General features: G+C 50.9%; 1 protein-coding gene across 2 annotated transcripts in view; it reads right to left on the reverse strand.

Moving 5' to 3' along the window:
• DPP6 (dipeptidyl peptidase like 6) overlaps positions 1 to 19,248 on the reverse strand; it is an 846,122-nt gene that overhangs the window by 753,694 nt on the left and 73,180 nt on the right. Inside the window, exon 1 of one of the 2 annotated variants that reach the window (XM_074366691.1) lies at positions 13,377 to 13,742. The exons of the other annotated variant lie outside the window; for it this stretch is intronic. Within the exon in view, the coding sequence (XP_074222792.1) occupies positions 13,377 to 13,427 (51 nt within the window). The 5' untranslated portion in view covers positions 13,428 to 13,742. Of the gene's footprint in view, positions 1 to 13,376; positions 13,743 to 19,248 lie in introns of those variants that run through there. 2 annotated transcript variants of the gene reach the window in all.

Genomic DNA, 19,248 nt, shown 5'->3' on the forward strand with positions numbered 1-19,248 from the left:
GTTCTCTAAGAAACAAGTACAGAAATTGATAGCCTGCCTTTCAGAAAAGTTCAGAGTGATTTGACAGCAATTTTATGTCTTCAGATCTAATAAAACCAACTTTGGGTTTGTACTTTACATATCATTTATTTAACTTTTTTTCATTTTTACTGTGTTTACAAAAGTACTGCTCCATGATGGAATGGAAATTAAAAAAAAAAAAGAAGAAGAAGAAGAAGAAGAAGAAGAAGAAGAAGAAGAAGAAAGTCAAGGGCCCTTCACCACAGAAAGTTTGAGAACTAGTAACTTCAGAACTAAATTTTAGTGTGCACCAGCATCACCGGTTAAAGTACTCATGAGGTGTCCACCCTCCGAGCTTCCCTTTGGGTTGATCTGGGTGAGCATGAGAACTTGCATTTCAAGAGTTCCCAGGTAACACTGGTCCAGGCCCCACACTTTAAGAACCACTCTCCAGAATGTACTTCCGAACAGTGTGAACAAAGAACAAAGTGCAGTGCTTAGCACCCAACTCTAAAGGGTTAAGTTCTCACCCACTACGTGCTGACCAACAGGTACCTGGGAGGAATTCAGGAGAGAACAGGACGAGGCACCAAGTGCTGTGGACACGCAGGTCCTCGGAGAGTGAGAGGCGAAACTCAGGAAGAATTTCAACAACCCCAGATTCCTGTACCTTCCCACACATAGAAAAGCACTCACATCATTCACTTGAGATGTCTGTTCTTTGTGATGAATCTTTTATAAGATGTGTGCTTGACTGCATGTAGTTCCTAGCCAAAAACCATCCATCAACTGGTTCCTGTTTCACTTTGGAACAGTTTTCTCAGAGCTACTGAGAGGCTGTCTCCCCACCACTGTCCTCAGTGAGTTCCTGAATAAGACTTAAACTCGCACCTCCCATGTTGAGTGTTTTCCCCCAAGTCGACAGTGGGGATGACTGGTTCACCTACAGAAGCCAACATGGCGTCTACATTGGGTTAATTCCCTCATTCATGTTAGGTTATAATGGACGGTCTTAAAGTATCATCATGAGAAGGATGCAAAGTTCAGCTTCCTATGTTTGTATATGTGTGAGCACACAGGCGCCTGCCCGTGCACACACTCTCACACCTACGTGCACACAACTCAAGCAGAATCAGTGTGCACTGAAATCATGGCTGGGTTTGCATGGCTGCTTGTGCGCTCTGACATTAACACCCTTCTCAGGAGCAGGGCAGCAGCTGAGAGATCAAATGATGTTAAACTGCTGTGTTTTGCAGAGTAGCTACTTGTAGTTTCCTGGAGAACTTAAATGATAGTCAAAACCCAAGACGAAAGTGGATCAATTTTTCAAGTGAGTCTACATTAAAAAACAAACAAAAAAACAAACAGCATTTGCCACCTGGTCTGGGCAAACTGACCAACTCAGCCTCCTCTTCCTTCCAGAAACCGGTAAGTCCCTGGTCACCCCTTCTTCAGCAGGCTTGTTAACCCAGACTTGTACTTTCAGAGGGAAACATAATTCAGGAGAAAACAGAACAAACAAACACAGAAACAAAAGGGGATGAGAGAAAAGACTCTCCCCATTCCTTGGTCAGCCAACCAGACTGTCTTTAGTGTCAAGGAATTCTTTCTTTTAGGCTGAGATCACGGCAGACTGGTGGGGCTGGGGAAACCATCCCAGCCTAGGAGCTGGGCGTGCACGTCCCACGGGAGAAACGAGATGGTGCGTCACAACCTCGGGGGAGGGTATAAGTTTGGTCCAGGGAAGTGCTGAAAGCAGCAGCGGCAGTGGGAGAGGGCGTGTCCGCCCCTTCGCCTCCGATCGCCCGCGCGGCTGTTACCGGAATGGAAGCCCTGCCTTGTTTCTGTCTCCTTTCTTCTCCAGGAGGGGATCATCAGCAAGACTGCACAGAGCCCACTGCTCAGGACGCAGCTGGAGGGAGCACAGCAGAGTACAGTGCTCATACGAGTCAGCCAGCACGAGGTCTGGTCACCGTCCAAGGGGCCGCGCAGACTCAGACGGCAGGCGCGGCAGGCAAGGCCTTGGGTTCCAGTGGACACGGGTGGTGTTCACCATTTGTGTTTTCTCCCGTCTGCCCATCCACACTGCTCTTGTTGGAAAACCTCCGATCCCCACAACTGGGGACAGTTCCCAGGGTCAGAGGTAAGCAGCCCCCGAGGTCTCTCAGTATCTTCCAGCCCATCTCAACTCTCCTGATAGATCCTTCTATCTGCTAGTCCTGACGTCTTCCCCTCCAGGGGTTACCCGGGCTTCTTCCTTCGCATTGTCCCTGGTCCACCCGGTGTCTGGAGACCATTCCCATCTCCCTCCACATGGCTGGTTTCTATCCCAGACTGGGGCCCCCCACAGAGCAGCACTGAGACCTCCCTTGGCCTCTGGGCCTCACCATGCCTCCCAGATGAAGGGACGCTGAACCCCACGGCCACTTCGACCTCTAAGGGCTATGGTTTTCATCTGCAGGTAAAGGGGGTCTATGTCCCGCACGTGGGGACTGCCCATTCACCCAGGGGATGCCAAACACATTTTAAGATCTGTCTCTTCACATCATAAAACACAGCACAGGCAGAGAAAAACACACCCAACGTCACTGCACAGACAGGAGTTAGTAAGAAGCAGACTGCGTGAGCCCTGCTTAAGCCTCAGCACCTCCAACATGTCAATAACAGTCCCCTGCGTCCTCCGAGCCACCGTCACCCCCGCCACAGGCAACGGTTCTGTGATTTGCATGGTCAGGATTCCCCTGATTTTAGGGAGTTGGAGGTTTGCAGATACTAACTACTCTATATAAAATAGGTAAACAACAAGGTCCTACTGTGTAGCGCAGGGAACTCTATTCAATTACTTGTCGTGACCTATGCTAAAAAATACGAAGACGAATATATGTGTGCACCTGTGTGACCGAAACATGATGCTGTGCACCAGAAATTAACACAACATTGTGAACAGACTGTAACTCAATAAAAAATGTTTAAAAAAAAGGCAAATAAGACATGAAAAAAGATAATCATAAAAAAATTTAAAAAGAAAAATAATTCCCCTAATTTTTCTAAAACTGTTACCACATCTGTCAGGGATTCCACGTCAGCGTCCCTTAACAGGGCATTTAGCTTCACCTGTTGTGACCTTTATATAAACGTAACCACACAGCACGTATTCCTTCAGACTCGACTTCTTTTGCTCAGCACTGGGTGAGAAAGCCCGTGTTTCTGAGCACGCGCTCCTCACTCGCACCCTGTCTGGTACTCAATCAATGCCCCGCCTGGTACTCCACTGACGCCCCGCCTGGTACCCCACGGATGCCCCCCCGGTACTCTGCTGATGCCCCATCTGGGACTCCACTGCATCACACACTAACAGTCATGCATCCCCCTGGAGACAAGGATGTGACTGGCTTCCAGTTTGAGGCTATTACAAGCACTTCTGCCATAAGCATTCTCGTACCTGTCCCTGGTGCACACCTGCAGGAGCTTCTCGTGGGTACAACCCAGGAGTGAGACAGGGAGGCACAGGGCTGTGTACATCACCAACGTGAGCAGCTAATGTGAAATCCTTTGCAAAGTTTCAGCTGCGCCTTCGACCTGCGATTAGGGTTCCCACTGCTCCATATCTTTGCCAAAACCTAGTATTACAAATCTTGGGGGAAAATTCGACTTTTTGCCGGGTGTCTTCTCGCTGTTATTTTCATCGCCTTGCCCTGGTTAAGCTCATGCAGCTGAGGTGCTGGGGGCACTTAAAGAGAAGCGTCGCCCCACAGATGGAGAGCTGACACCGGCGGCGTCGGGTGAGGGCTGAACTGCAGGTTCCTCGGGCAGCCGGGCGTGTCTGCGGGCGGCATTATCCAGCGCCCGTGCCTGCCCCCTCCTGAGGTTGCGCTGATGCCTCCTGGGCCTTCCTCCGCTCACTAGGAGGGCAGAGAGCTCCCGGCAGGGGACTGTGTGTCTTTCAAGGGGACAGGAAGGTTCATTTTAAATTACTGGAGTTTCCCGTTTGCAGGTGAGGCTGAACTGCTTCACACACAGCAAACAGCAAGAGAGACCTGAGGCAGAGTCACCTTCGGTCAGCCAGGCTGAAACAACCCCTGCTTTGCAGAAGGCGCCTCGCGGCTGAAGGTTTGGCGGGGCTGCTTCTACCGTTTCTGTAAGCAAACCTCAGCCAGCTGTGCACGTCGTGACTCTCCGTCCCCACGTCTCAGCCTCACCCTCTGCGGAGAGCTTCATAAAAGACGAGGCCCTTTCCTAAAACATGGCCTGGGCTGGGTCCACCCGAACTGAGTCCTGGCTCTGGAAGTTGGTTTTAAACAGGCGAAAAACCAACAACAACAACAATAAAATGGGAAGAAACTTGGGGAAGCGGAGACGCTGAAGAAGGGCAACGGCTGGATGGGAGGGAGGTGCCCCTAGTCGTTAAACGCACAGTCACTCCCATCAAATGTACAGAGACTGCAGGACACAGAGACGCTTCTCCTGGGAAAGAGACCGCAAAGACGACACGTGACGGCCGTCCACGACAGGTCAGACTGCCACTTACAGCAGGGATGGGACTAACTTTCCGCAGGTCAGAGGCTGAGAGCTGGGACCGCGGGAAGTTCACTGCAGGCAGGGTTCACGCGAACGGGAGAGAACCTGCCACCAGCGGCAGAGTTCCCGGCACCGGCTGCACGGAAGGCCAGAAGTCCGACGAGGGCGAGGGTCAGGCGAGACCTTGGTCCAGGCGACCTGAGACTCCCTTCCCACGCTCGGGCTCTGCTTCATTCCAGCCGTGGCTGGAAAGGGGGGGATTTCTGGAAGAGTACTTCGTGGGCTGCAAAGGCCCTGGCCCCGGAGTGTGGCAGCTGAGCTCGACCGTCCCGCTGAACAACCCCCGCCCCGGTCTCAGCTCCTTCAACCATTAAAAAGAAATGCTTCTTGCCCCGTCACCACAACGGGCTGTTCTCGCATCACACGGCGTGGATGCAACGTTGCTTCATAATCTCCACAGGTGCTGTGCGAACAGGAATTTACTAGTATAATTCGGTTTGAAGTGAAGGAGTGGGGGATCTTAAAAGTATGTGCACGACTTACAGAGTCACAGGACGAAGAGCAGCCCCCAGATTTCTATTATGGGAAGTTGACCAGGGTTTGGTTTGGTCTAATAAACAGATATTTCTGGGAAACTAGTATTTAACCAGGAAATCCTCGGTTTTCTGTTACAAATAATTATAGTTTCCATCCAATGTGTGAATTCGTTTTTGGCCTGAGCATAGAGAGGCTAGTCCCTGATGGAATCCTTTTGTAAGCAAGAGAGAATTTTGGCTTGAAGATCGTTAAGTCTCATTTTGCAAAAACTGGAGAATTAGAAGGCATGGGAAGTTGAAGCTCGTAGCTGGGCTCCTACTAGGAGAGGATTTCCTACTCGCGTGTACATAACCAAAATCACACAAGGAGAATTGTTTGAAGCAAAGCTAAATGTTGCCGAAGAGGGGCGTTGGTCTGGCAGGCTGGGAAAAACAGAGGAAGACCTCATTCTTCAAACACCTTTATCATGGAGAAAAGGGGTCAGCCCTCGGCTTCTTCCCCTGGCCAGCCCCAGCCCCAGCCCACCCACAGCTGGTGCGCTGACAGCCAGGTCTGGTGGCTGGACTGGCTGGCCAGCGGCTCCTTTCTGTTGTCTCAGGGGAGGAATGCCAGACTGGACACCGGAGCACCCTTGGCAGCGCTGCTAGTGCAGCCTGGTTGCTTTCCCTTAAGAGCTAAGAAAGCCAAGCGACCAAAGCGATGGCGCCCAGTGTAAGTCAGCGCACAGGGACCTGTCACGCCCACAGAATATTCGTTCCGCACGAAGGTCGCACCTTCTCCAGCATGTCCGAGGTCAGCACCGAGGAGGCAAGGCTACGGCGGCCGGGGGGCTGGGGAGGGGGTAGAGCTGAAAGATCCCTGGGGAGGAACCCGCTTTTGAACTCCCTGGTGGCCCCAGGAGGAAGCAGCGGTCCTGGGGGCTGCCTGCAGAGGCCACTCCCAGAGCTGACGGCAACTTCCAGAATCTCTCCTGCTGCTCCAGAAGCTACAGTCTCTGTTTGACCCGCCCTGTTCCACTTGCCCCACTGGTTTGAAATAAATTTTCAAGTGGGTCACAGACAAGTACTAGAGTGTCCTGCAGTCAGAAGGATCGCTCACCTCTGGGCGTGAAGAAGAAGAAGAGGGTAGCTGACTGCCCACATGCCGGTGTCCCCTCCCCAGCCCAGGACAAGGCGAGAGCCTTGCACCAGAGGCACAGAGCTCAGCTCTCCCCAGGACTCCTCTTCTCTCTCCTGGGATCTCTTCCCAGCTTTCCGGACATTTGCTTCCTCCACCACCCGGGAAACCAGCCTTGACTGCGATTTCCACTAACCGAGGGGGCTTCTGATAAACGACAGTGTGATTTCTGGAGGCTCTGATGATGATGTTTGTTTAAGAAGTCGCCTCTAAGCCAGGGGTTCTCCATCTCGGCTGCCAACAGAAGCACTATTAGGCATGCTAACGCCCCGGCTGCAACGCGGAGCCACGGCAGAGCGCTGCGCGCTCGTGTGTGCATGTGTGTGCAGGTGCATGTGTGTGATGGGGGCTGTGTGTGTGTATGTGGATGCATGTGTGTGTTGAGGTGCGTGCATGGGTGGGTATTGCAGAGTACATGTGGCATCTGTGTGCTGGTGTGTGTATGCCTGTGTGTGTGTGTGTGAGAGGTGTGTATGTTGACTGTGTGTGCATGTGGGTCTGTGGGTGCTGTGTACACGTGTGATGGTGACTGTGTGTGTGGATGTTCGGTGTGTGTGGATGCGTGTGTGTGTTGAGGTGCATGCGTGTGTGGGTATTGGAGGGTGTCTGCGCGTGTGCAGCATGTGTGTGTTGGGTGTGTGTATGCATGTGTGTATATATGTGTGTTGAAGGAGTGTGTGTTGGATGTGCATGTGTGTTGAGGGGCGTGTATGTGTAGTTATTGGGGATGTGCATGTGTGTGCTGGGTGTGTGCACGCATGTGTATATGTGTGTGTGTGTTGGAGGGTGTATGTTGGCTGTGTGTGTGTGCATGTGTGTGTGAGTGTTGGGGGTATGGTGTGGCTAGCCTGAAGTGACCCTCAAGAAAGTTCCTCTGGTGATTTCAACAGGCAGCAAGGCTGGGAACCTCTGTCCTCAACCAAGCATTCTCACCTCCGCCTGCTCACAGGGTCACCGGAAGCCTCTGGACTCTCCAAAACCTCCCTGATGACGGTGGCATCCAGCCACTGCTGAGCCTCACTGCCCGGGATGGACTTGCAGACCCTCCACGTCTTGAATGGAACCTGTTCCCACGTCGCAGGAAGCACAGGACGAAGGGGAGTTCTGACCAGGTCTGCCCAGCTCCCGACTCCGGGCTCAGCCGGTGCGTGTGTCCTCCACGGTCTGGGACGTGCCCCTTCCTGAGGTCTGCAATGTGGCCCTGCTAGCCAAGCAGAACTGGCTCCCGGGAACAAAAGAGCTCACAAAACACTCCTCATTGAATTTATTTTTGAATTAATGAAGGGAAAAGAAAGCAATGGTCTGGGGTAGACTGATTTCCCTCCCCACATAGAAGCGGTATACTGAGGGAGCAGTTACTGAACTGTGATGTTGCGTAGTTTGGTCTGCAGCCACATTCCCAGCTTCCAGAGCCTTTGACTCTCCTCTCCTGAGCGTTAAGAGCCATGGGGACGTCTTCCGTCATCACGTTTGGTCTTTTGTCTCAGTCCCTGAAACTGCTTCAGAGCCTTAACGTGAAATGAGAGTCGTGTTGTTCATAATAAGCCCCTTTCAACAAGAACAGGGTTTTGGTGAACAAGGTGCCCGCAGGGAATCCCCGAAGGATGGGGGCTGGCTTCCAGGAGAACCAACCATGATTAGAGCGCTGGCACCCTCCGTCCCACCCTCTGACCGCCGCGGAGGGGACAGAAGCTAGAGGTTGAATCAGTGGTCAGTGGCCAGTGATTTGATCATTGCTGCCTGTGTAATGGAGCCTCCAAAAAAACCCCAAAAAGACGGGGTTTGTAGAGCTTCCAGGTTGGTGAGCCAGAACCATCAAAGGTGACACACACCCCAAACTCCCCAGGGACAGAAGCTCCTGTGTTTGCGACCCTCCAAGACCCTCTGAATCTCTTCACATGGCTGCTCATTTGTGTTTTAATATCCTTAGTCATAAACCAGCAATCTAGCAAGAAAACTGACTTCCTGAGTTCGGTGAGTCACTCTAGCGTTAATGGAAGCTGAGCAGGGGTCCTGGGGACCTGTGACCTCCAGCCCTTGTCAGAAGCACCTGGACTTGAGCTTGGCGTCTACAGTGGGGACAGTCTTTTGCGGCTGAGCCCCTAACCTGTGGGATCTGACGCTATCTCCAGACGGACCGTGTTGGAACTGAGTTGCATTACAGGACATCCAGCTGGTGTTGAAGAATTGCCTGGTGGTGCTAGAAAAAAACCACACATGGTGACCCCTCAAGTGAGCAAAAGTTTCAAGTTCATTGTAGCTGTAAGTGGAACATACACCGGGTGTCGGATTAATCTCTCCTGTGATCTGACGCTTTAGGATTTGAAGAAGTTCTTTAAATAAAAGAAAGAAAAGTACGAGTGGAACCATGGACCCTTCCCACCAAAGCCATTTACGCTGAGTGTGGAAATCCACACCTGTCCATTCACACATCCACTTGGGGAATCCCCTGCACGGCACCTGACCACGGGTGAACAAAGATGCTGATGTTCTGGAAACACACCACACGTCTTAGCAACAACACAGGGAGTTCAAAGTCCAAGTGATGAACACGTCTGGAGTAATACAATCAGCAGCCAGGACACATCAGAGAAAGGAGGGCAGTAACTGCGGCACAGGGAAGGGGAACTTTACATCCCAACGTGAACACTCAGCGACCCGCGAAGGAAGGACCTGCATGGGGCTCTGTAAAAGCAGGACAGCCCGACCTACGGGTGACGGTTCTACTCAAGACAATTTACCAAGCATCCTGAACTGACCACCCCTATAACAGGAACTTCTTCCCGGAGATCTCAGCACCTCTGTGCATCTGTTGTTGGAAGTTAGTGTTGGAAGTCTCCCCAGCCCTGCAAACCTTCTCAGAGAGGCGTGTGAAATGACACCCGCTTCGTGCTTTCTTTTTTCTGCCCAGGTGGAATTAATCAATATTTTGGGAGGAGTCTGGTTATGAGGTTGACGATTCCATGAACAGACACTGAACAACCAGGAAGCAGAGAAATATCTAGGTAGATATCGTACCACTGGGAAGCCCAGGGATAAACTCTCAAAAGCTGGGGACCTCAGAAGTAATTTGGGGACCCATTTCAAGAAGGCAAATTCTGCCCAATATACAAGCGACCAAGCTCACAGTTAGAACCAGCCCCACGCCTTTTTTGTCGCCAGCGTGCCCACCCCTACACGGGGGAGCAGGAGTGGTGCCTCAGACGGGGGGACTACCGCACCTCTAAGGGCGGCGCCCCTAGAAGCCATCCCACAAGTGTCACTGGTCCCATGTAGGGTTGACAGTGGGGGTCTATGTCTTCCCATAACTCATCGATAAACCTCAAAGCCCTTCCTCTGCTCACTGGGCATCAACGCGGAAGGTCATCCTGTTTCATGGAACTGAATCAGTGCAGCACCCAAACGGCCTGGGAGGCAGCAGCTCTCACAGAGGGCGGTTGGGCTGGGGGCTTCTATCCAACAGAGGATGGGAAGGCAGGACCTGGGAAGATACCACAGACGCATCCACTCAGGGACCAGAGCCCCGCCACCAGCTCCAGCGGCCCTTGGACAAACGTCAGCTTTCCTGACACAAGAACTTCATTCCCGAACTGCAACTTTCGCTTAAAACCAGCACCAAGCACCCATGACACTCTCAGGCAGCCCTGTGGCTCACAGGCCTTTGACCCTTACCGCCTTTTTCTGAACCTCCTCTGGTCACCACGGGCCTGCCCAACCTCACTCGCCCGCCATCTACTTGCAGAGTCAACAGCACACACCAAGGAAGGGGGAGACTGTCCCCAAAGGGCAGAGGGCAGTCCTGGGGACTTTTACGTTCGAACCAACCTTTACTCAGTCTCCAGTAAGCAACTCGACGTCTGGGAAAAGCTGTTACGGGCAGAGTAAGGGAATTCAGCATGAAGTAACATCCTCTGCATAATAAAGTTTCCCTTGACCCTAGAGCCTCCTGCTAGAGGATGCGCCTGTCACGAATGGCCACTCAACGCAAACAGCAGCTCAGCGAGCAGGACATCGAGGAAAGAGGGCCGAGAAAACATGCCAGTCACCCCCCCCCATGAATTCTCAAATGTGCATTTTATGAAAACAGTTATTTTAAAAAATAATTTTTGCTTGGAGAGAGTGGAAAAACCTCAGTCTCTTTCTGGGTGTATTAAATTGCAGATGGCATGTGGCAGGCTCCCTTCTCGCAATGTTAGAAATAAATTTTGTGAAAGAGACTCTTCTCAGGAATTAAAATAGGAGTTGTGAGTGGTTCCGCCCATGTTATTTCTTTTACTCATTTATTCACCCAAAGCGAGACGAGATACTATGCTAGGAAGTTTGCTTTCTCTTAATCGTCTGTCACCCGTGCTAAACTTCTACACCAACGTGTGAGGAATAAAACGTTCGCTAAGATTTTATATAAAAAACAGACTTTCTATTAAGGACGATGGCATGGCAGTTCTTGGGGACCACAGACCACAGATCCAGGACGGCTGCACGTGGGAACGGGCGTGAGAAGACACCGGGATCAGGAGCATGTCCATCGCCGGCTGTGCAGGGATGTGGCCCTCTCTGATGGCTCTGGCGGCATCAAGTGCTTCCTTTAACTTAGCAAACCTCAGGCGTGGTCCAGACAGCTCCGTCAGCCCTGAGTGCCCTGCGCGGAGACGGAGTCTGTGCCCGCACCTCCGGGTGCGTGTCCACGCACCAGCACTGCACAACGTGGCAGCCTCTGCCGCTTTCACAGCGCTCAGATGTGCAGCAACGCGGCTGTCAGCAATGGCAGTAAATCACCCCATCCTCATCGGGGATGCAAGATACCACCTCAGTTCCAATCAAGCTGCAAGCGCGCAGAATCTGCCAGTCATCTAACCGAAGGGAGGCTGTGATTAGCCAGTCTTCCAAAACAACTGATGGAAAATCGGGGATCACTAAGTCTCAGAGCGATGACTTGGGGGCAGCGTGATCACTCGCTTAAAGCTGCGTGGATTTAGTTTGGAACATGACATTTCAAAAGAGGGACAAAGCAGACTGCAGAGTCAGAATGATCAATTTAAGGACTGACAGAACCTTTAAAAGTTGAGTGCGACTTGTGTCTCATTTTTCTCTGAGGCGGACAAACGGATGGTCCTAAAGACATGGCTGCTGCTGTGGACTTTCCTAGGAGCAGTTCAGCCTGCCCTGACTGCACTTACGAGCGGCCTGAGTGTGCACCCCTGGAACTGCCTGACTCAGAGCTGGAGCGAAAATGAGATTCATATTCCTCTCAGTCTTTATCTTCCGAAGTCACTGCAGAGAGGGGGGAGTGGGAGGGAAGACCTTAAAAGTTTTTAACAAGGATGTAATAGAAAGATGTCGCTATGTCACAATTACCATCCACATGATGAGGAGAAACACTCCTTGGACAACAGATTTAGGTGAGGAATCAATAAAGCATCATCATTATTATCCACAGAACTAAAGTGAAGCCTCTCTTTGCCTCAGTCCTAACTAGGCAGGTTTTGCTAGTGCACTGGAGCAGAATATAAAAGAGGAAATACAGATGTGGGTGGGAACTTAATGGGAAAACATGAGGCCACGCACGTTTCTGCCCTGTTTATACAAGAAATGATGCTGAACAACACAATGGCTAAAAAGGGTGTGGGAAAATTAGGGACACATGTATTTTCACAAACAACTAGGTCAGCTAGCCAGAAAACCAGACTATGAAGGCCCCTGAATGAGGGGCCTGTCGCCGGAGGGGGTGGGGGGTGGAGGGGGGTGGTTCTACAAAATAGCCCCTTGGATACAGACACTGTGCTCTTAAGGGCCCATGCACACCTCGGGCCAGGGGTCAACTGCCACAAAGCTGATGCTCCCTCCTCCGCCAGGCAACAGGTGTCCTGCTGTGGGTGTGGTTAAGCCTTCTGGGTATTTGTCCAATTTTAATACATTTTTTAATTTCTTGTTTCTTTTTGTTGAAAGTAAGACCTCAAGATGGACCACTGACCTGGTTCTTTCAAACACACCTCCGCTCCCCCACCCGCCCCCACCTCGTAAGCGACTCTAGGCCTTGCACCTGAAGGAATTCCTGCATTTCCTTCTGTCCCTTCAAAGTAACAGGGCAGTCCCCACCTCGCGGTCCCTCCCCCATATCCAAGTACGGGGGAGGGCGAGTAGTGTGAGAGCAGAGCCCCTCTTCCCAAGCGTCTCACACCAACCCCTAAAGGGTTAAAACATCAGCCAAATAAACACTCACAGGCGCGCCGTTTCCAGAGAACAAGATGGCAACCTCCTCGTCCTCCCCGGGAGGTGCCAGCGCCCTGACCCCTCGACCCCCTGCCCGCGCTCCAGGAAGCCGACAGCAGCGGCGCAGAGGGCGGCGCGGTCCCCGGGAGCAGGCGAGGGTCGGCGCGGGAGGCGGGACGCCGGGGTCCTCGAGTTAGCAAAGTTACCGAGGGGAAGCTGCTCCCCTGGCCTGCAGCCCCGGAGCTCCCACCGATCGGAGGTGTCCCCGGCGCACGGTCCTCCTCGGGGGACCATGTGCCATGATTACGCTCGCTGGCACAGTCACCCTTTCCGGGGAGTCATCGTGGTCACACCCGAGAGCAGGGCTCCGCCTGGCTGGCGGCCGCGGTGGCAGCAGCCGGAGCAGAGCGCCTGGTGTCCGCTCCGAGTGAACCGCAGGCTCGGCGGACGCCAACAGGTCTCGAGCGCGGGGACTCGCAGCCCCGAGGCCGGCGCGGGCATCGGGCCCAGCGGCCCTCCCTTGGCCTCGGCAACCTCGCTCTGCGCGGGTCCCCCGGTACCGCCACTCGGGGGGCCGCTGCAAACTCGGGCAGACGCGCGGCCGGCGGGGGCTGGTCCGCGGCCCCGTCCTCACCTCGCGCAACCCACCCCTAGCCCAAGACACCAAGCCACCCACCCAAAGGAGAGGGGCTGCTGAGCCGCAAAGTTGCAATTTGCAAATACACCCCTGGCCCGCCGCACACCGGCGGCGGCCGCTGCTTGGTTGGGGGTGGGGGGTAGGGTGCCAAGTGCCAAGTGATGGAGGCGCCGCTGCGCTCCGCCCGGGGGTCGCGGTCACTCCCGGGGTGGGGGTGGGGGTCGGGACTCTGCCCTCATCGCCGCTCCTCACTGCGGGTTCCCCGGCCCCCGCGCGCGCCTCGCCCGCCAGCACTCACCATCACGTTCCCTTGCATTTTAGCGGTCTTAATCATCGCCTTTTCCTTCATGTTGCCCAAGTCTGAACCCGACTTCTGGCCCAGAGAAGAGTAACTTAATCCATTGTCTTGTGATGATCAAAGTAGAGACTGGACCGAACTAAGACTGGGTGGAGTTGGCTTTTGAAGAAAAAAAAAATTCTGTCGGCTCCTCGGTTTCTCCCTCTGCCACCCCTGTCCCTCTCCTGTCTCCGGCGGGTCACAATGACAATCAACTCTTTTTGGCCGCCGCGGAGAAAGAAAAATAAGCCGGAGAGGACGGCGTGGGGTTGCTGCTGCTTTAAACAAAAGCCGAGAGCAGGGAGCAGGGGCGCGGAGAAGAGGCTGCGAGCCGCGGGGCCAGCTCCGACAGCGTGCGTGTCCGGCGGGCGGGCGGGCGGGCAGCGCTCTGCCAGCGACAGCGGCGCCGACGCGCGGGGCGCACGCGGGGACACCGGGCGGCGCGGCCGGCTCGGGGGCTGCTCGGCAGGCAGTGTGGGGTGCCGCTGGCGCCCCACTTGTCCCCAAAGGCAGGGACCCTGGCAGGGCGGCGGCGACGACAGGAGCGGGCGGGCGTGTGTGTGTGTGTGTGTGTGTGTGTGTGTGTGTGTGTATCTGTGTGTGTACGCGCGCGCGCGCGCGTACACACACCGGCTGCTCTCCCTGAACCCCACTGGACCAGGGAGTCTCGGGCTGCACCAAGGTTAAGCGAGCCGAACTGTCTCGGTAGAACTGGGAGCCCCTCCAAGCATCCCCTCCTGGGGTAGACGCCCCCTCCCTCCCCGCCGGCCGGGTGTGCGTGCGGCGCACGCACGCGTGGTTTTTACAAACAGGCACTACCGCGATTTCCGCGGGTGGAGCCGCCGCCTCCCGCCCGGCGTTAACCCTGGCTCGGCTGCGGCTACCTCGTGGCTGCGGCCCCGGGAGGGGAGGGAGAGGCCGGGCAGAGCGGGCGCCTCCTTGCACGCCGGCTGCAAGTGTGGCGAAGCAAAGGAGGGGTAAGCAGAGGGCTCATAAATAACGTTGTTTCGGGTTACCATGGGACACACGTTGCGTCTCCATGGTTGCACTCCGGGTCTGCAGCCGAATCTGCCACCGCGGCAGGTCCACGGCGCGGGGCACCTTGCTGGGCAGCGGCAGCTCTCGTCGCCGGCTCCCCTGTCCGCACACCTGGCTGCCCAGGCGCCGCTTCCGCCCTCCGGCCTCCGCCCCAGCCATGGCCCCTCCGGCGTCTTTGTTTCTTTGGACCTGATCCTTACTGCTTCCTACTGCCCATCGCCGCGCCAAGGGGTCTGTCTGGCCCCGGAGCCCAAACCCCAGCTCCGCTCCTCCACCCAACCGCCACCCCCAGGGGCGGGCTGCCCATTGACGGCGCACTGGGTTCGGTCATCACGACCCCTGGGCGCTCTTGGGCGGATGAATCTTTCACACGCACGAGGTAGCTCCCCCGGCCACACACAGACTTGCGCACCCGAGAGCGCGCACGCAGAGGGTGGTCAAATTCAAATGCTGCCCAGCCCAAGCCGCTGGGAAGAGCGCCGGGAGGCTGTCTCCCCACGCCGCGGCTTTCCTCCACCAAGGACCAGGCCGCGGCAAAATCGGGACTGGAGCTATTTCAACCGACCTAAATCGACATCACAGGGTCGAACTCACTGTCCTGTGTGTGTGTGTGTGTGTGTGTGTGTGTGTGTGCGCGCGCGCGCGTTCTCGCCTGTGGGGCAGTGGCGGGAATGAGGCTGGGAGGGATTTGTTTTTTTTGCATTCACAAAAAAATCGCCTGCAAGAATGAGTAAGAGGTCAGTTTCCAGCCCACACTCAAGCAGAAAATTCTGAGCAATTACAATTCTATGTAAATTACCCACAATGCCCGCATATATTAAACATTGTATATAAGCATTACACGTGCATATATAATATGTATATATAAGCTCATGCAAGCATTTGGGTTACAGGTGAAAAATACTTGTAACTAGTGATTTGGTTTAAGAGGTAAGTGGAAGAAACAGGTAAACCAAAGCTGAATTGAAAAGCAGCTTTTAATATGAAAACGAATATATGCATTATATGCATGACTGGGACATTGTGCTGTACACCAGAGACTGACAGATTGTAATTGACTGTACTTCAATTTAAAAAAAAAGAAAAGCAGCTTTTAAAGGAACGTGGATTAGGATTTGCCCAGAAAGTGGTAGGTGTAACACTATTCGTTCCTTTAGGTTTAAGAAGCACTTTCCTATGTGAGTTTTAATGACAGCTTTTCTCTAGAAATGAATACAGGCACAGATCATCCGTGTACTGTTGGCTTCTACACTAAACCCAGCTTGATGTGGACAAAAAAGATTGCCAATCTAAATTCTGTTTTTAAGCAGCATTAAGGTGATTCTTTCTCTTCTTTATCTTAAGGGGCATTAATTCACTGGGGCTCTTCCCTCTTTCCCACCAAAATGGGCCAGTTGGAACTGCTCTCTCACAAACCTGGCTTCGCCCATCCCACATGATGGAGTAATGAGGAAAAACTGAGGAAACATGACAAAAATATTTTTAATGGAGGTGTAGTTGACATATAACATTATGTTAGTTTCAGGTGTACAACATGATTCCATATTTGTAAACACTGAGAAATGATCACCATCACAGTAAGTCTAGTTAGCATCTGTCACCATATGTAATTAAAAATCTTTTTTCTTGTGATGAGAACTTTTAAGATCTACTCTCTTAGCAACTTTCAAATATGCAATACACTATTATTTACCACTGTCACCATGCTATATATTACATTCCCATGACTTATTTATCTTATAATTGGAAATTTGTACTTTTTGACCACCTTCAACCCATTTCTCCCTGCACCTCTGCCCCTGCAATCAATCTGTTTTCTGAGCTTGGTTTTTGTTTTGTTTAAATTCCACCTATAAGTGAGTGCACATGGTATTTGTTTTTTTGTCTGACTTATTTCAGTTAGTATAATGCCCTCAAGGTCCATCTATGTCATCAAAAATAGCAAGATTTCATTCTTTTTTACGGCTGAATAATATTCCATTCTGTGTATATCGATCCATCAACCAACACTTATGTTGTTTCCATATCTTGACTATTGTAAATAATGCTGCAATGAACATGAGGGTGCATATATCTTTTCAAGTTAGTATTTTCATTTTCTTTGAACAAATACCCAGAAGTGAAATTGCTGGATCATATGGTAGTTAATTTTTTGAGAAACCTCCATACTGTTTTCCATAGTTGCCACACCAATTTCCATTCCCAGCAATAGTGCACAAGGTTCCCTTTTCTCCACATCCACACCAATATTTGTTTTTCCTTATCTTTTCCATAATAGCCATTCTAACAGGTGAAGGGATGGCTCACTGTGAGGTTCTTTTGGGGGGGGTAATTAGGTTTGTTGTTTATTTTTAGTGGAGGTACTGGGGATTGAACCCAGGACCTCATTCATGCTAAGCATGTGTTCTACCACTGAACTATACCCTGCAATCCCCTCCCACAATGTGATTTTGATTTGCATTTACCTGATGATCAGTAATGTTGAGCATCCTTCCGTGTACCTGTTGGCCATCTGTATGTATTCTTCAGGAAAATATCTAGATCCTCTGCCCATATTAAATCAGACTGTTGTTTTTTGTTTGTTTGTTTGTTTTTTTGCTATTGAGCTGTATGAGTTCTTTACATATTTTGGATATTAACCCTTTATCAGATATATGATTTGGAAATATTTCTCCCCATTAGGTAGGCTGCCTTTTCATTTTGTTGATTGTTTCCCTTGCTGTGCAGAAGCTTTTTAGTCTGATGTAATCCCACTTGTTTATTTTTATTTTTGTTGCCTTTGTTTTTGGTGTTAAATCCAAAAAACCATTGTCAAGACCAATGCCAAAGAGCTGACCCCCTGTGTTTTCTTGTAGGAGTTTTATGGTTTCAGGTTTTACATTCAAGTCTTTAATCCATTTTGAGTTGTTACATATGGTATACGATAGTGGTCCACTTTCATTCTTTTGTGTGTGGCAGTCCAGTTTTCCCACCATGATTTATTGAAGAGACTGGGCTGGCCGTTCTGTTCCATTGATCTAGGTGTCTGTTTTGAATCCAATACTATATTGTTTTAATTACTATAACTTGGTAATACAGTTTGAAATCAGAGGCTATGAAGCCTCCAGCTTTGTTCTTCTTTCTCACGATTGTTTCGGCTATTCAGGGCCTTTTTTGGTTCCATACAAATTTTAAGATGGCTCCATTTCAGTAAAAAGTATCATTGGAATTTTGACAGTGATTGCACCAGATCTATAGCTTGCTTTGGGTAGTATGGACATTTTAACAGTATGAATTCTTCTAACCCTTGGACAGGAATATCTTTCCATCTATTTGTGCCTTCAGTTTCTTTTATTAATGTCTTATAGTTTTCAGTGTATAAGTGTTTCACCTCCTGGGTTAAATGTATTCCTAGATATAGGACAAAATTTTTTTAACCTGTCATTTTGATAGTTTCCTTTTAATTATCTCTAGAAGTGAAAAGCAGAATGCTACGGATTAAACTTTACATTAATTAATAAGTAAATAATTCTGCCAGGAGACAATGTTTTTCCCAACACTTACAGGACAGCTATCAGCCAAAACTGCCTGGCACTCCTGGGACCTATTCCTGCCTGGCCTCTGGCAAAAAGTCCTACAGGAAAGATAAGACTAAAAGCTGGCATAAAGTGGGAACATTGCATAGAAAAAAAAGAGCAAAGCAACTCTGAATATCCAGTCCTAACCTTTCAGTCTTTGCACCTTATCTGCGTTCAGCCATTGACTTGGGGCATTGTGGGGAGAAAAAGAATGGGGACAGAAAAAGAAGGGTCCAGGGGAAAGAAAGATGCCCAGAGTCTGGGAGAAAATGCTTAAAATAAGAAGACTCACGTGCCATATTATTTTTGAATATTACATTTTATGAGAAAATTAGATTAGGAAATATTGTAAGACAGCACAGACATCAGATCCCCTCTCCTCACTCCCATGCTCAAAATGCTTTTTTTTTTTTGCCTGTGCTGCATTTATGAACATGGGATGCAAATGTGGTCCTATATTTAGCAATAAGTGTTGGCTCATCTCTCTAGTTGTATGTCCAGCTTTCTTTTTTCCCTACAAGAAGAGCATGCTTATCCCATGGTTTTCATCATTGCATTTCTGTGAGGTTTGAGCAGATAGGACCTGCCATGCTTTGAGGCACCTCTATCCCACCTGCCTTTGCTCAGTGTGGCCTCATGGACATTCTTTAACTCCGATGGGCTCTCTCCAAACCTGCTGTAACAGAGACATGGTTTTGTCCCTCCTTCTGCTCCATCCTTAATTTCTGTGTCGTTGGCATTAGCGACTGCTTTGACTCAAGTGACTTTGATTTAAGTTAAGACTTTTGGCAGTATGTTCAGTTTCACATTTGACCTCAGGGAATGTTTACAACAGAAGAATAGATTCATCATGTCATTTCATCAGCGTTCTTTTCTTGTTACTTACTACGAAAAGTTTAACTTCACCTAGGTGAACGCCACTGTCTAAGGAAATGCAACACGGGAGATTCCTAACTTATAAAAGTGGAAGTCAAAGTGGGCTTTATTAGGGTTCTCCAGGAAACAGAAGATATATATATAGACCCAGGGGAGAGCCAGTCTGTAAGTTTCAGTCCAAAAGTTAACAGACTCAAGACCCAAGAAAAATTAAAACATTTCAGTTTCAGTCTGAAGGCAGGAAAAACTGATGTTTCCCAGCTCAAAGCAGTCAGGTAGGGGTTCCCCTGTACTCAGCCTTTTTGTTCTATTCATGCCTTCAACTTATTAGACGAGGCCCACCACATTAAGGAGGACCATCT

This window comes from Camelus bactrianus, chromosome 7, assembly GCF_048773025.1.
Source record: "Camelus bactrianus isolate YW-2024 breed Bactrian camel chromosome 7, ASM4877302v1, whole genome shotgun sequence".
In the NCBI taxonomy this organism is placed as follows: domain Eukaryota; kingdom Metazoa; phylum Chordata; class Mammalia; order Artiodactyla; family Camelidae; genus Camelus; species Camelus bactrianus.